Genomic DNA, 19,262 nt, shown 5'->3' with positions numbered 1-19,262 from the left:
GGCCCTGTTTGTACAGACTGTGAAACTAACTATATGTATCCAGTGCTGACAGGATTATAATTACAGGCACTTTCCATTCAGCAACTGTTTAACTGGATTATTTACTACGTATATTTAGATCTTACTTGCAGACTAAGTGATACATAGGGGTGAAATGTAATAGGACGAGAAATTCAGAAAGTGAGAGATTTGGTAAGAAATCAATAGTTTTTTAAAGTGGCAATCATTTACACTGTAAAATCAAACTGGTTTTGCAGTGTAAATGATTGCCGCTTTAAAATAACTGGAGTTTTCTCCCAAATCTCTCACTTTATGAATCTCTCATCCTACTAAATGTCCCCCATAGTATCAGTATAATTAATTAGCTTGTACTAAACAACAGTGTGCTTTACATCACCTCACTGGGATATACAAACTTGTTACTATACCTCTGAATGGGATTATTTGACCATTGATGTCTGTGACAGTTATATATGTGTGTATATGTGCAATATTTTATTATATGATTTTTAAAAGCTTAGTTTTTGTATAACCTTCAATAGGTGGGAATAACTCCCCTTCCTATCCCTTACTGGTTACAAAATCTAGAACTTGCCTAGGTTTATCACATGTCCTAATATCGATAGCCACTAATACTATGTTCAATTAATATCTTCTATTATGTGAATAGAGGAGATACATTGAAAAGTGTGTCCCAATAAAAAGAGAGTGATTTTCCTTCTATTAACGATATGTAGAACAAGTCTTTCTGCTGAAACTCTGGCCAGACAATAGGTGACTCCTAAACAAAAGGTCCCTTTGGTGACATAACAGGACGTCAGAGGCTGCTGTGATCTAATTACTATACAAGGTGTTACCCTGCCAGGGTGTAATTAGCATTTCCCATTGTAATAAGTGACCATAGGAATATTTACACCTCATTTACAAGACAAGGAGCTGGGCAGGAGGAGCTGCTGTGGTGAATGACTGTATACTAATGTTATGGGCCCCTAAATTACATGTCACCTCTCAGTGTAAGAATTCCCGCAGGGCATCCTGGGAACTACTGGGGAGAGCTGGGGAGGAGTGACTATAAATAGGCTGTATCAGGCCACTGGGAGATGATGGAGGAGCTGCTGGATCAGTTACAGGTTGGAGAGCTGGGAGGACGGAGGAGTAAGAGAGAGACAGAGGAAGGATCCCCAGAGTAAGGTAATTATATTATACATAAGATTATGCTGATAATTACACAATCAATTTGACTATTCTATTGTGAATATTGTCTTGTTATTAGTGATTACATTTTATTTGACCAATATATAATAAGTTATTATTACTATATAATACAATAATATGGCCTTATTCTATTTGTGACATTGCAGTTAAGTATTCATAAATCAATATACAAATTCATGAAAGTTCACATTCTATGTATAAATATATTAAAGGGACTTTATCATTTTTCATCTAAATTGTATGAGTCAGTAATGTAGGGGCAGGAATCATTTACATGTCACATAATTATACTGTATAATACCATATGTGATACAATATATATAATCAGTAATATGTACATTATATATATCTATGTGTTCTTTATCAGTTCTATCATATCATGTATAAGTACCATATGGACTATATCTATATATTCTCTATCATACTGTGGGATCATTTGTATAATATATCTGACACAATAAAAGGATAATACTGCTCCTCACATTTATGGGGAATTGGAGTGTTGTGCATGCTGGCAGTCACTAGATGGCGCCCCATGGAGCTTCACGTTTTGCCCTGTTTGGGAGCCGACATTATGGTTATGTTGGCTAGTTACTTGTGTATATATATATATATAGAGGGCAGGGGGGGGGGGAGCAGTACTCCAAGCATCTTGAATCCTTGAAACTCTCAGGCCATCCTATAAGGACAACGTTTCGTTGCTTGTTAATAAGAAATTGCTTCAGGTCATGGCATATGTACTCTACATATATATATGTATGCTAGAGGAAGAGATGAGAGCGCTCCATTGTGCAATAACGTCAAAAACTTTTATTTAAGAACAAGATGTGTCTTCAATAAAAACAGGTATATCGTGACGTACCAAAATAGGCGGTATACCACCGCAGAGATTTCGCATAGATAGTGTTTACCCAAACACATATGTAGGAGAGGTTACACTACGGGCTTTCAGCGTCTCGACACGGCTGGATGGATGGACTGCAACGCCAGGGGCGTGGCCTGGCGTTGCAGTCCATCCATCCAGCCGTGTCGAGACGCTGAAAGCCCGTAGTGTAACCTCTCCTACATATGTGTTTGGGTAAACACTATCTATGCGAAATCTCTGCGGTGGTATACCGCCTATTTTGGTACGTCACGATATACCTGTTTTTATTGAAGACACATCTTGTTCTTAAATAAAAGTTTTTGACGTTATTGCACAATGGAGCGCTCTCATCTCTTCCTCTAGCAATTCTACACCTGTGAAATTCATGTGACCGAGAGCTGCCAGGATAATTGAAAATCCTTTGGTGCAGAAAGAAATTGGAATTGGGACTTCATTCAAACAGTCCTTTAAGTGTGGATAATATCAACAAATATCCACAGCTCACAGGTTTTTAAATAATTTGCACACTTATTTCCCTTGCTATATATATATCCGTTTTTTGTATGTAAAATATAATCAAGGAATGATGATTCATTAAGATTGTTGCAATAACATACTAGTAACATATATCATGATTAAAGTGTGAGGATACGGGAACTTCTATCACCCAAACACTGCGCACATGAAACAAAAATATCAGTTGATTTGTCACCACAAACAGATATAGATAACACACAGTAACAAGAGGTAATGGTAGCACAGAAACAATATACAGGTAGTGGCCCAAATAGCCAGTCCTTGTAGAGGATATAGTTCCTCCATTGCTTCTGTATTTGCCCATTACTATGTCAATTTTGGCATTTTATTAGGAATTTCTCATTAGATCACAGTCATTTATATTCCATTCACAGCTGATGGGCAATCATTGGGATCAGGGCTGCCATCAGAATATGTGGGACCCAGGACTGACATAATAGACAGGGCCCCTTCCCTTTCTAAAGCTGTGTACACACGGGGGCGATAGGGGCTGAAATCGCTGGAAATATGGTCGCTGGTGACCATATTGCCAGTGATGGGAGTGTCCCCCAGCGATAAAATGCTGGGTGCGCTCACGTTTTCAGCCCCACTCTAATCGCTGGTCGCAGGAGCTTGCTCCTGCGACCAGCTGATTACCTCTGTGGCTCCCCCAGCAGAGGTTCACTTTCATCAGCGACCATCTCTGGTCACTAATGAAAAGGAGACACTACTGAGCATTATATTGCTGAACAATATTTCTCCCCGTGTGTATTGGGCTTTAGACAGTCAGCAGCACTGGCCACACTACTCAATCTATACATTGCTTCATGGGAAATGGGAACTTTGTTTATGCCAAATTACACTTTATAAACTATAATCCTGGGGCCAATTTCTGTCTGGGCCTGGATAGAAACTTCTCTGAATGGAGAACACTTAGCACCAGGTGTATTTGATATGTAGGAAGGTTATGTTTCCACTCTACCAAGGGAATTCCAATGTAGAATAGCAGATGCTCTAAAATATTCCACATGGTGTGAACAACAGAGAGTCTTGGGATATATTCCCTACAACATAGGACAGGGGGTAATTTTAGCCTTCTCATGTGCGGCTCCTCTCACCCCCTTCCCCTTCCTTATCTTCTCATGCATTGGCTTATGATATATTCATGGACAGCAATACTGCTATTATCTCCACAAAGGTTTCTTGGAGGAGTTTTCATGTAGTAATTCCTCATTTATGACAAACTGCATCATATTTATTTGGTATATTAATGTAATGACATTACTGACTATTATATTGTGCTATTTCTTGCCCACTGTATTTGCTATGATATACCATTTGGATGTTTGCCTATTGCCATGGATATATAACAGTCTCACGTGCATTGAATAATCTATTATTACATGTCGTGCTTTATGCAATACAATTGAATTTGAAATTCAATTTTTTTTTGTTTTTTTTTTTTGTTACAGGTATAATACAGAAATTCTACTAAGAACATTACAAGACATTGTTAAAAGGACATTATTCTCGGATCAAACCAACTATAGATAGTGTTTTCCTATACACCTCTGGAGGATTCTCTAAAGACATTCTCATTTTCTGCATAGGAGAAACCTTCCACAGCTAATTTGTATCTTATCTATGACAGGATGAGTCTGACAGGAGAGAAACCACATCTGTGCTCTGAGTGTGACAAACGCTTTACATATAAATCACAGCTTCTCACACATCAGAGGAGTCACACAGGAGAGAGACCACATCTGTGCTCTGAGTGTGACAAACGCTTTACATGTAAATCACATCTTCTCACACATCAGAGGAGTCACACAGGAGAGAAACCATTTACATGTTCTGAGTGTAGCAAGTGTTTTATCACCAGGCAACATCTTGTTATACATCAGAGGAGTCACACAGGAGAGAGACCATATAATTGCTCTGAGTGTGACAAAGGCTTTGCATACAAATTAGATCTTCTCATCCATCATAGGAGTCACACAGGAGAGAGACCATATCTGTGCTCTGAGTGTGACAAACGCTTTACATGTAAATCACATCTTCTCACACATCAGAGGAGTCACACAGGAGAGAGACCACATCTGTGCACTGAGTGTGACAAATGCTTTACATGTTATTCACATCTTCTCAGCCATCAGAGGAGTCACACAGGAGAGAGACCATATGAATGTGTTGAATGTAGCAAGTGTTTTATCACCAGGCAAGCACTTGGTGTACATCAGAGGAGTCACACAGGAGAGAGACCATATAAATGCTCTGAATGTAGCAAGTGTTTTTCTCAGAAATCACATCTTTCTGAACATCAGAGGAGTCACACAGGAGAGAAACCATTTCAATGCTTTGAATGCAGAAAGTGTTTTACATTAAAGAAAAGTCTTCTTCTTCATCAGAGGATTCACACAGGATAAAAACACATTAATGCTCTAAATGTAGCAAGTGTTTCACTAAGAAACAAGGGACCTTATTCAAGTCCGTACATTCGGACCCCTTCGTTCGCAAAGTGTTTGATGTTGGGCTTTTGGCATAGCATAAGATGACATTTTACAGCAGAGCCGGGCAACACAGATGTTATGTGTCTGCACATGTGTAGGGTCAGTTCTGAGCATGTGCAGATGCTGGGTGCGTGCACCCATGGCGGACAACCTTTTCGCTGCGTGCTCACACCCAACCTTGTGGGCAGAGGGCTGAAAGACAGGGGGCACTGAACCGGTCCATTTTCATATGGGAATACCCAGTGCTTCATTGAGAATGCTGGGTGTGCTCATTCTAACGGGCTGATGATGCGGATGAGGGGGCAGGCGGCTGAAATCACCAGATATCAGCTGCCCACCCAATTCCTTCAGAATGCACACACATCTACAGTTACTCTGAGCAACCTTAGATGTGCGTGTGCCTTCCACATCATTTGATGGTCGGCGACCATGGAATGATGTAGGTGTTTCATAACAGCCTGCGAATGGATGTTTATATTAAACATCCATTTGCAGCCTGTCCGTGGGAACACCGGCTGCAAGTTTGGGCGAGCAGCACAGCATTCACAGGTGGGGTTTGGTGGACTCACAAGGCTGTGAATTTGCAACCTTGTGAGGCAATTAGAATAAACCCCAAAAACTTGTTATACATCCAATGAGTCACACAGGGGATCAGCCATATATATGCTCTGAGTGCAGCAAGTGTTTTACTAAAGAGATCAACCTTATTACTCACATACATAGTCACTATGAGGGTCTGACTGTTGCATGCGAATCAATAGTACAGATGGGTCAGGGTCCATCTTTGCAGGGGATGGCGCTGGCGTCGCCAGCCGCCATCCCCCGCCAGCGCCATGGCGATGGTGAGAAGGGGACGCGCGCGCACGAGAGGCGCGCGCGTCCCCTTCCGACGGCGCTTCGATCCGTTCCCCCGGGTCCCCGCCGGCTTGCCGGCGGTAACCCGGGGTCCCCACCGCCTGCCCGCACCCCCCCTAACCCCCCCTAACCCTGTCCGTCTCCCTGAGGCGGAGACGGACAAGGTTTTCCGTCGCACGTGCGTCTCAATCTCCTCGCTGGCGAGGCTGCTGGCGGGTCACCAGCGCGTACGTTCTGGTGACCCGCCAGCAAGGATGGGATACATAACATACTGTAAGTTGTATCACACATTATGTGTTTCAGGAAGGTAACTTTAATGTTACAGTATGAATATGGCAATAAGTTGATATAAATCCATCTTGTAAAGACAGGAGAGCTGTGACCAGTAAGCTGGGGGCTGCTTTTCCCTTGGGACAATCTCTCTGTTAGGAAATAGAGCTGCAGTATAACAGACAATGATGATGTGGCTGCCATTACTGTGCCCTGTAATATACAGCTGTTCTGCTCACACTGGTGCTAGGGCTGGTACAGGAAAGAACTTTAGGTACTTGTTTAGTTTCATGGCGGCTGATATATCGGATGCGATATCTGCCAATGCGATCCGATGTGATTTTTTATCTGTTCGTAACCCCACTATCCACTACGCATGGAGTTGATCTTATATAGTGTGGTGAGCGCAGCAAGCCACCGAGCCCGAAGCGTGGCGAGCGTATGCGGATTTCTCGTCACACTATCTAACATCAACTCCATGCGTTGTGGATAGTGGGATTATGTACAGGTAAAAAATCGGATCGCATCGGATCGGTTGATATATATCGGCCGATATTGCATCCGATATATCGGCTGCCATGAATCTAAACAAGTACAGAGCTTTATATCCATTACAGAGTTCCAGCATCTCCTCCCAGTCCCTATTATACCTCCTTATTCTGTCCCTCATACATTCCTATTGCTGTCTTACCTCGCTCTGATTCATATACTATGTATTATATTGTATAATGGTGCAACTAAGACATTGGTTCCCTGTTTCTTATATTAATCAATGACTATACAGTTGTTTGTTTGCTGGCACTAGGTGATTAAAGCTGATATCTGGTTGCTGTGGGTAACAACACATATTTTGTTTTTACACCATGTTTTGAATAAAATCCCATTGATAACACATTGTTTACCATGTTTATGATCAAGAACTTAATTAAAATGACTTAGTGATTATAATCAAACAATATTAGTAACTACTATTTATGTTACTGACAGTTATCCCCATAATACTTGTTGTTGAATAAAAAATGATCCTTATAAATGATATGATTCTGTTTTTGGCTGCTGATCTAATATATTTATAAGTATTAAATCCCTTTGTACATTGTTCTACATATTAGAAGATGGGACCATGGAGATACAGATGGAGCCGTCATAATCTAGCCTGCCTATGGCGTTTGTCCTGCCATAAGTAGCACAGCTTGGTATATGGCCTATGGCATTATATACCAGCAAGACCAGTACTATATAAAAGAGGAGACTCTTGGCTTTCAGGGCTCCAATGAGTATAAACATCAGACATCTCACCATCAACTGACTACTTATAGGTAGAGCTTAGGGCTTCTATGAGATTATCCAACACTGATCCTGTATTGTCCTATATTACACTATATCCACAGATTTTTTTCAATAGTAGAGTTGGAATGAGCGCTACTGCTGTCACTGATAGTACATGGATGCTCCTGTTCCATAGTCTGATCCATGGCCGACAACAGGAGGAAAGATATACATGATATTACAACATGTGATCACCCAGTGATACAGACAATAGAGGGGCTGCTACCCTGTAAGTCAGACACTGATTTTATACAATAGATTGCCTGTATTTCATATCTAAATAGTTTTTATTAAAACAAGTATTAAAACAACAGAAGAGATAAAATGACACACAGGTTCCTGCACACAGATGTATAATAGGAAATGTCTTTGCTTGTTCATGTGATTCTCACCAGACCGATTGTATGGGACAACCGATGGTGTCTGACTCCTAGAAGCACAGTCCAAGCATATGTTTTTACAGTATCTTTCCACGTGGGGATAAGTTTAGTGATGTTTGTGATGTAAACGATGGTCGATCCTTATATATAATAATAACAGTCCCAATGCCAATATCGGAGTCCCAATAGAAACTGCATCCATACTGGTCCTGGTCTGGTCCAAGCAGAGATGGATGTCCTTAATGTGGGAAAACAAGTGTGTGCTAGGAGTTGGTTATATAGTAAATCCGAGATTTGGGGCCAGAAGGAAGTGTTCTGGGTGATAGATGCAGATCATTTGTCTATTAGGTAAAGGGTTAGATAAGGTCCTTATGTCTTTAACATTGCACAAGTTGTGTTTTAGATTTATTGTTGAAAAGTGGAAGAGAGACCATATATTGGAAGATCAAAACATTGTTCTACCTCTCATTACATATACAGGATATATAGATAAATCTATCCCACTTTGAGCATCAAATAGTCACAATTTTAAAAAAAATAATAATAATAATAGATAAAAATGGATTATAAACTTACTAAGGTTAAGAATTGGGGAAGATAATCAACATCAGGTAACATATATGTAATCAGTCCATGAGACGGAGGATAGATAGTATTACCAACATTAGAAGCACTCTTAAATTATGACTCTGAAATTAAAATAAATTACACTACACACTATATTCATCACAAGTGTCACCATCACAGACACAATACACAATATTAAAGCTAGTTCTGGTCACAAAAAGATACAAAAAACATACACAAGATAATTTTTTTTAGATATCACAAACTGCAAAAAAATCTGTTTTATAAACAGAAAAATACATTTTCTTACAGCAGACTACAGTCACCTTTTTTATTTAAAAAATGTAATAGAAATAATTGTGCCAAATCAATCAAACAGACCAACACTATTGAGAAACCATTAAGAATATTTAAACTTTCATCAAAATAACTCTCTAGATATCAATTAATTTTATTTAATGTGATTGTTATATAGAGTTCAACAACTATATTTATTATTTGAACCATACAAAAGCATTTTCTAAAATAATAATATAATTTTATATCACAGAGAGCAATAATGTTTATAATAATAAATATGAATTGCCATCTTATAACCACCCTATAAAACCCTAGAAATGGGATCATTGGGTAGACAGCAAATTGGTCGACAAGCATTAGGTCAACATGCATTAAGGTCGACATGCAGGAAGGTCATCATGACTGAAGGTTGACATGGATTAGATTGACAGGGTCATTAGGTTGGCACAAGCATTAGGTCGACATGCAGAAGGTCTCCGGTCGAAAGGTAAACATGTTTTTTTTTAAATTGTCCCGAATTTCGACACAGTCGACATGGACACTGAAATGTAGAACCACGTCCCCATTCTCCCACCACACCCTAGTGGATGGTAGGGCATTAAATACCACCTGTTGGCACAAGTCAACTCAAAAAGCAGAGTAAATCCCCATGTCAACGTTTTGACTGTTGACCTTCCCATATCGACCTAATGCTTGTGTTGACCTAATGACCCTGTTGACCTAAGCCACGTCGACCTTCCATCATGTCTACCTTCCTGCATGTTGACCTTAATGCATGCTGAACATAATACATGTTGACATAATGTTGTCAACCTAATGCTTGTTGGCCCAATGCTTGTAGACCTACTGACCGTATCCCAAACCATTTTTTAATATTGTATTCTTAAGGTGCCCATACACTAGTAAGATTTATCTTCAGATCTGGCTGGTTGGAAAAAAAAACATGGTTATGGATGAGCAACAGTTTGTTAGTTTTCCAGCATTTCCAAGCAAATGGTCAACTGTCATTTGCTCTCATCCATAACCATGTTTTTGTTCCAACCAGACAGATCTGAAGATAAATCTGCGTGTGTATGGGCACCTTTAGTTTAAAGCATACTTAAACCTGATTTAAAAGCATTAGCTGTTGGTTGCTACCTGGCTGATAATGTTGTGGACAAGGATGCATCAATCAAGATAGGTCTGATTTAAAGTTAGTAAAGATAATAAAGAATTGTTTGTATTTGTTTCAACAGTATTGAGTATTTCTACATTAAAATCCTGGTAATACAAATTATGTATTATGTTTCAAAAATACATAAGGATTTAATAACTCCACCAGGAAGATCTGTACATGTGGTAGTGGCTTCTTTGTACACTAATCTTTCACATGTAATTGATTTAATTAAATACAGCGTTATTTCTATCAAATAATAAATCACAGGTTATATCAAACTTTTAAGATATCTTTAGTACATAAAATAGAAAAGCGACTATGTCTTGGTTACTATTGGTATTCTGACCATGCTTACAGCTACACAATATGCACAAAAATGCCCCACATTTTCTTAATACAACACAATGTTATATAAACTAATTCAGAATAATAATTTATTTTAACAAAATAAATTCTTTCAATTCATAGCACAATATTTGGAAAAAAAATATTTGTACTGGAATATGCATTTATAATTCTGCATTTTATTGGACTCCAGCATTGCATTTTATAAATGCTAACGCAGACACGATGAAGGAAAAGGGGGTGAGTGGTGCGCTATCAACAGCTGCTGATACTGGGTTGTCAGACCCAAAAACAGTAGTAGGTAGGAAAATAGAGAATGTGCCAGCGCTGGCTGAATAATTATAAAGACCAGACGGTATCTCAAAATTAGTACAAATTTAATTTACATATAAAAACAATCAAAAAAAAAAAATTATAATAAAACAATGAATAAATGTTAATAAGAGCACAAGATGCTTGGCTGATTTATGCGGAGCTCCACAAATGCGGAATATGAATAAGAGTTAGTAATATTACCATCTGCAGTTGGCTGGTGAGGATGACAACACCAGTGGGAGTGATGTTGAAGTCCCGTTAGAATGGTTCCCTATGAAGGGATAGGAGTGTTTCTCCCTATTTGGCGTCTTCTCCTTTAAGCTGGATCTTTTTAGGAACTTGGCTTGAGTCCCATGAAGGTTTTTGTAATCCAATAGATGTTTAGGAGATGATGGACGTCTGTGGGAGAAGGGGCATCACTTGAACAGATGGATGAGATGATGGTGAGATATTATGAAAGCTCAACGCGTTTCCCCGGATGTTTGCTGTCCGGCTTCCTCAGGAGCAAGTGTGTGGAGTGAGCTCTGGGCTCAGTTTAAATAGCAGTCAGCTAATTGCTCATTAGGTGCATCTGTGCGCATCAGTGCTCAAGTTAAAATACATAGTATTACAAATATCATATAAAATAAAATAAAATGACAACCGTCTGGATAATGGATGAATAAACAAATAATGTAGGAGGCAGTATACAAAAAATATAGTAACTTTAAGCAATTTTTCCGTGATCACACGGAGTATTTTGACCTTTGACCTATTAGGTCACATGATACAGAGCAGACACGAGGAAGCCCTCTGTGCGATACGATCATCTGGCGCATTAACCGCCATGCACGGCGGACGCCACAGCAGCTAACTCAGGAAGACTCCTACACAGATTATAAGGCCAATCAAAAAGTACTTCTCTGACTCCCCGTCTCTCCTTTCTACAGGCATTATGCTTTAGCACATGCATACAGATATCGATACATACATCTCACCTTATTTCACCTTAACAGCCCCACCACTGACTAAGTGTCGCTCACCATCCACCCTGACAATACAATTGTATGTGATAGGCAGCAGCACACTAGGATAAGGTAAAAGGCTGTTCTATGTCTCTCCTACCTATCCCACCTCTTTTCCCTGAATACTCTCATCACAACCACTGACAGACAACATTCTGTGCTGGGGTATTTCTATACAAGGTGCCTCTTGCATTACCTGACAATATTTTCCCTGGCTACCTGCCTTTATGGATATGTAACATACAAATTGTCCATACAAATGACGTGAAATTGTTTTATTAATCATCTTAAATTAGACTAGTCATTAATTAATAATATTGAGAAAAAGATATACCTATAGCAGACAAGACAGTGTAAGATTATATCCCTATAGTGTCATAGGGCCAGGGCCGGCGCTACCCGCTCAGCAGGGGATGCAAAGCAGGGAGGCGCCAGCCTGCATAGGCGCTCCCATTGCCTTTGCTATCCTGCTGCTGACGCTGCGCCTAGCCTGACCTGAGACTCTAGAAGGCAACCTGCGGCGCCGGCGGCTCCCTCCTTCCTCCGACTCCTCTCTCCTCGCCGCACTCACCCCTACCCCTTGCCCGCCCGACAATCAATTGAGCCAGCTGAGCAGAGCTGAAAGGAGAGCAGGGAGGCTGTGTAGAGCTGCATGTAGGTGGCGCTGCAGTGCACAGCTCTGAGTCCTCTGCTCTTCGGCAGTTCCAACTTCCTTCTACTCCGTGAGAAAGTGACCACAGCACATGGGACTGTTGACTATTCAGGTGTGTGTTCCCTGATGTGGGTGGTGGGGGCACCTTAAATAACTGTATACTGGCCCAGGGAGCATTAGGATATCTTTGCAGCTGCAGGGCATTTTATATGATTGCTTGTGTGGTGTCATTCCTTTTAGTACATCCCTTAATATCAAGTATGCTGTGTGTATGACTGTACTGTGTATATACAGTTTGCTGTGTATGTGTCTTGTGTATGTTTATGAATATACTGTGTGTATGTTTGCCTACTGTATATGCCACGTGTGTGTGTGTTTGTATATGTATGGTACATGTGTGTGTATTTATGGTAGGTGGGCATGTATGCTCTGTGTGTATTTATGGTACTTTTATGCCCAGTGTGTATGTATTGTATGTACAGTATGAGTGCATGCCCTGTGTAAATGTATGTGTGAGTGTATGCCTTGTGTGTACATATTGTGTCTGTGTGCATGCATGCCTTGTGTGTATGTATGGTGTGTGTGCGTGCATGCCCTGTCTGTATGTATGGTTTGTGTGCGTGCATGCCCTGTGTGTATGTATGGTTTGTGTGCGTGCATGCCCTGTCTGTATGTATGGTTTGTGTGCGTGCATGCCCTGTCTGTATGTATGGTTTGTGTGCGTGCACGCCCTGTCTGTATGTATGGTTTGTGTGCGTGCATGCCCTGTGTGTGTGTATGTATGTATGTATGTATGTATGGTGCGTGTGCCTGTATGTATGTATGTATTGTGTGTGGGTGTGTGCATGCCCTGCGGGTATATATGGTATGTGTGCGTGTATGACCCGTGTGTACATATTGTGCGTGCATGCCCTGTGTGTATGTATGATATGTGTGCTTGTTGGCCCTGTGTGTATGTATGGTACTTATATACCTAATGTGTATGTATGGTGCGTGTGCTTGTATAACCTGTATGTATTCTATGTGTGTATGTGTGCATGCATGCCCTGTGGGTATATATGGTATGTGTGCCTGTATGCCCTATGTGTATGTATTTTGTGTGAGTGCATTCCCTGTGTATATGTATGGTATGTGTGCGTGTATGTCCTTTATAATTATGCTATGTGTATGTATGTGTTTACTATGGGACACCCCCCCTGAAAATCCTGGGTTTACCCCTGCTACTGTATGGCAGGTGCCTCAGTCCTCAGTCTCCTCCCTCTACTTCCCACTCCCCTGTATCAGGTCCTCCCATGCCCTATGTATGCGCCTATGTACAGACAGAGTCCCAGTGCCCCTATAAAAATGTCCGCCTCAATAGAGGAGTGAGGCACTTGAGTGCCTCCTGCGCCTCTGTCAGGGTGCCTAGCGCTACCAGGAAGTGCTGATTCCAGGAGCGCTGGCATGCTGTGCCTCTGCATCACCAGGAATGTAACTCCCCTGGCAACAAGCATTTAAACCACCAAAGCAACTAGCGTGTAGCAATCATAAAGCCCCTGGAGAGGAGCAAGTAATCCCTGGCAACGAGCATTTAACTCCTGGCAATGAGTGTGTAGGTAAGCTGAACTTATGTGGCATTATATGTTATGGGCATAACGGTGTGTGGCATGTCTAATAAACATTACAGTGTGTGCGGCATAACGTGTAATGGCCATTATGGTGTGTGGTATAATATGTAAAGGGCATTACGGTGTGAGACATAATGTGTCATGGGCATTACGATGTGCGGCATAAAGTGTAATGGACATTATGATGTGCTTAGTGCTGGTGCAGTATTTCTATAGAAGATCTATCGAGCGCAGGGTGTCTAAGGGATCTACCTGGCACATCGTGCATAAGGAGCTCTAGCTGGAACAATGTTCATAAGTGGCACAGTGCGCACTCGCCCTGTATTCAGTGTGTATGTATGTATGTATGTACTGTATGTATGGGTGGCAGGAGGTACAGGGACCTAATTCCTTTTCTGGCACAGGGAACCAAAATGTATAGTTACTACACTGATGCTACTGGGCACATGATGTGGCACTACGGGCATTATATAGCTTTTTTTCAGCGTCCAGATTTGTTGCTTGCTGTCTCTTTCTAAAGTATAGGAGGGCGCAAATTTATAGTTTGCAGGAGGGCGCCGAACACCCTAGCACCGGCCCTGCATAGGGCCTTATTCTGGTTGGTGCGGGGGGGCCGTACGCGTACGTTCCGGGGTTTTTAACGATCTGCACATGTGTACCATCTCCAATGCGCAGGCGCGAACACTCCACAATGCTTACGGACGGGTCTCTCCGTGCGAAAAAACCTGTACGCGAGAGTACGGGCATTGGGGGCGGCATAGGGGCGTGTTGAGGGGAGCGGCCGAAATAATGAGAGAAAATGGGCGAAAACATGGGCGTACACAGGGGTTTACATCAAAAATGAACGTGCTACTACCGCTCGATCAGCTAAAGCACCGTTCATTTCGGACACAAAACAGGTGGCCGCCAACCGCCACCTCAGACCACCCCTACAGATACCGCATGACAGCGTGCGCCTGGGTTTGCTAATTTACGCTGATTACTACTCAAACACATACACCTGAATGTAATAAGCAATGCTGCAGTCTATTAAGTCCAAACCATGATTTCACTACCTGCAAGCCACACACAGCACTCAAACACCTCGGAAGCTTATCTTTCTATACTTCTCGACATTTAAAGGTTTGTTTAATTTAAGGTAAGAATCTTTGTAAGACCTGCTTATATATGCTAAGGTAGGTATTTGTTAAACAGTTATACACATTCACTACGTGCTTTCATAGACTTTACACAGTAGCACACTCAATCTACACAAGTCGACATGTGTCAACGTGTTCACTCTAATACAAACATAGCTTTAGACCTATAATTTGTACAGCAATGTCCTAAAATTAAAATAGTAAGGAGTGCTTAAGCCGCAACAATGTCATAACCCTTAAATAGCACAGCCTAATTGTGAGGTTAGAGGTGAGCCCCCCAAAACAAAACTACCAATTGGGATACAGCATACATTCATCCAAGAAGGAGGAATCTATTTATTGTTACTGTATGTAATATGTACAGTATGTGTGTGTTAACATATTAGTTTTTAGTACTGTGTTTACAGCATACCCTTCTTCAATGTAGTTGAAAAATGTATGTGGCCTTCACACTTAACTCACAACTTCTTATTATGTACAAATACAACAAACATTGGTGTATATTATATATTCAATATAATGTTTTTTTTCCCTTCACTACAGTCACTGAACAGCACCAGGAAGATGTGGGCCAGATTTTGCAGGAAATATTTTTACCCTGCTTTATTTGAACATTCTTTTTTTGCGCCTGGAGGCCCTCCTTTAATTTTTTTGATTATTTTTGTTTTTATGTTTAAAAAAAAATAAAAGTTTATATTCAGTTAGAAGTTGCCTGTGTTTTTAATTCTAAAAATGTTAGAGGGTTTGTAAGGGCAGGTACATACAGATGTGTAGTTTAACTTATATTTGTAATTTGAGGTGAGGGGTAACGATTGCTGTGTGAATGTGTGTGTTTTTGAGTTAAATAACACATAGTAAAAATGCATGAATGTTTAATGTTGTTAGATTAAAACATCACACATAACATCAGGGTAGGTATACATAGTAAAAATTCAGATCAAACTAATTATGGACATAATTTAGTACATACACACAAACAACAACATAACTTTATTTAAAAGTAAATTGCAATGTGGGGACACATAGATAGTGATAAAAATGCAACATTAGAACATAAAATATATACATGTAAGGAGGGTTAAAATGTATTATTTTTAGCCTGTTCATTAAGGTAGACAATTGAGGCAATAGAAAACAATAATTGATTAACAAATAGAATAATTATTTTAATTGTCTTAATCATAGTTGAAAGGGTAGATTACGAGGGCCATATATGTGAAGGGTATGCCAGCGTGCACGGACGTACGCTCACTCTCACGAGCGGTGACATACGCTGAGTTTTCCATTGAAAACAATAGAGACCCATCCGTGCACGGTGGCGTACGCTCAGATTTCCGCAAGAAGTCGGCGGGAAGACGGACGAGAGACGTCCGTAAACGGTGGCGTACGCTCTGTTGTACGCCAGTTGTCGGTGTGTAAGGGGTGGTCCGTCCGTGTATGTTGGCGTACGCTCAATTGTACGCCACTCCCCTCCGACGTTGTTTCTGCCCGTACGTATGCGGCTGATTTGTGGGTGGACTTAACCTCAACGGCCGCGTACGGAGAGCGTGCGCTAATATGGGACGTAGGCACGTTTGGCCGCACCAACCAGAATAACCCCCATAGTTACTTGTCTTGCACTAGAAATGTGATGTTTCCATCTAAAAGCACATACACTGGGATAATTGTGTAATTACACCACTTATTGTGTGCTCTCATATCAAGTCACGTGACTACTCTCGGGCTGAAGGCAACATTCAAACATGAAATAAGACTATTATTATTGCTGAAGTGTTCTTAGCATTGTCTTTTGCCACCCGCCCGCATGTGATGTATTATAGACACACTGTTTATACCTAATTAGATTATCACTGGTAACATCTATGTGTTTCCCTTTTGTACAGTCTGTGAAACTAAGTATATGTATCCAGTGCTGACAGGATTATAATTACAGGGACTTTCAATTCAGCAACTGTATAACTGGACTATTTACTACGTATATTTAGATCTTACTTGCAGTCTAAGTGATACATAGGGGTGAAATGTAATAGGATGAGAGATTCAGAAAGTGAGAGATTTGGTAAGAAGTCTCCAGTTTTTTTTAAAGCGGCAATCATTTACACTGCAAAATCAAACTAGTTTTGCAGTATAAATGATTGCCGTTTCTTACCAAATCTCTCACTTTCTGAATCTCTCATTCTATTAAATTTCCCCATAGTATCAACATAATTAATTACATTGTATTAAACAACAGTGTGCTTTACATCACCTCACTGGGATATACAAACTTGTTACTATACCTCTGAATGTGATTCTTTAACATTGATGCTTTGTTTCTCTCTGTGACAGTTATATATGTGTGTATATGTGCAATATTTTAATATATCATATTGAAAGCTTAGTTTTAGTGTAACCTTGGATAGGTGGGAATAACTCCCCCTCCTTTCCATTACTGGTTACAAACGCTAGAACTTGCCTAGCTTTATTACATATCCTAATGTAGATAGCCAATCATACTATTTTCAATTAATATCTTCTATTTGTGAATACAGGAGATACATTTAAAAAAGTGCAGCAACAAAAAAGAGAGTGATTTTCCTTCTATTACTGATATGTAGAACATGTATTTCTGCTGAAACTATGGCCAGACAATAGGTGACTCCTAAACAAAAGGTCCCATTGGTGACATAACAGGAGTCTGCTGTGATCTAATTACTATACAAGGTGTTACCCTGCCAGGGTGTAATTAGCACTTCCCATTGTAGTAAGTGACTTTAGGAATATTTACTCCTCATTTACAAGACAAGGAGCTGGGCAGGAGAAGCTGCTGTGGTGAATGACTGTATACTAATGTTATGTGACCCTAATTTACATGTCACCTCTCAGTGTAAGAATTCCTGCAGGGCATCCTGGGAACAACTGGGGAGAGATGGGGAGGAGTGACTATAAATAGGCTGTGTCAGGCCACTGGGAGCTGATGGATGAGCTGTTGGGTCAGTTACTGGTTGGAGAGCTGGGAGGACGGAGGAGTAGTAGTAGTAGTAGTACGTTTATTTATAAGGCGCCACAAAGTGTCCGCAGCGCCGTACATAGCAAAAAAAAAATAAAAAAATTACAAGGTAACGTACAGGGCGTGTAGAAAGATACAGTATAAATAGGGGTATAGCTGGTAGAACTAAAATCAGCATCAGTTCAGAAGTAGGTGTCAAAATAGTCAAGGAGACCGAAGATGAAGTAGAGGAAGGGAAGAACAGGACAGGAGCACAGGTGAGGTAATGAGGTAGGGTGAGTACGTGAGGAAGGAGGGCCCTGCTCATAAGAGTTAACATACTAAAAATAGGTGGGTGGACGAACGAAATACAATAGGATAAGTAGGAACGGAGGGGAACGGAGGCAGGATAGGAGGATCAAAAGAGGTTAGGAGGAGGGATAGGCTAGTCGAAAAAAGTGGGTTTTGAGGGAGCGCTTGAAGGAGGTAAGGGAATCAGATAGCCTGATGGGTGGCGGGAGGTTGTTCCAGTGCAGGGGGGCAGCGCGAGAGAAATCTTGGACACGGGAGTGGGAGGAGGTGATTAGGTGAGAGGTCAGTCGGCGGTCAGCGATGGAGCGAAGAGGACGGGGGTAAGAGAGAGACAGAGGAAGGATCCCCAGAGTAAGGTAATTATATTATACATAGGATTATGCTGATAATTACACAGTCGGTTTTAGCATTGCTTTTGTGAATATTGCCTTGTTATTAGTAATTACATTTTATTTGACCAGTATATAATTAGTTAATATTACTATATAATAGAATAATATTAACTTATCCTATGAGTGACATTGCAGTTAAGTATTCATAAATCAATATACCAATTCATGAAAGTTCACATTATATTTATAAATATATAAAAGGGACTTTATCATTTTTCATCTAAATTGTATGAGTGATGGGCAATCATTGGGATCAGGGCTGCCATCAGAATATGTGGGACCCAGGACTGACATAATAGACAGGGCCCCTCCCCTTTCTCAGACAGTCAGCAGCACTGGCCACACTACTCAATCTATACATTGCTTCATGGGAAATGGGAACTTTGTTTATGACAAATTACACTTTATAGACTATAATCCTGGGGCCAATTTCTGCCTGGGCCTGGATAGAAACTTCTCTGAATGGAGAACACTTAGCACCAGGTGTATTTGATATGTAGGAAGGTTATGTTTCCACTCTACCAAGGGAATTCCAGTGTAGAATAGCAGATACTCTAAAATATTC

At 40.7% G+C, this 19,262-nt stretch overlaps 1 protein-coding gene across 1 annotated transcript in view; it reads left to right on the top strand.

The window, feature by feature from the left end:
* Window positions 1-19,262, top strand: part of LOC146073254 (uncharacterized) — a 28,209-nt gene that overhangs the window by 5,251 nt on the left and 3,696 nt on the right. The window contains exon 2 of the mRNA XM_083180444.1: window positions 4,746-4,987. Within this exon, the coding sequence (XP_083036570.1) occupies window positions 4,746-4,987 (242 nt within the window). The remainder of the gene's footprint in view (window positions 1-4,745; window positions 4,988-19,262) is intronic.

Source organism: Crinia signifera, chromosome 4, assembly GCF_055691185.1.
Source record: "Crinia signifera chromosome 4, ASM5569118v1, whole genome shotgun sequence".
Classification (NCBI taxonomy): Eukaryota; Metazoa; Chordata; class Amphibia; order Anura; family Myobatrachidae; genus Crinia; species Crinia signifera.
This window is presented reverse-complemented; position numbering and strand designations above follow the sequence as displayed.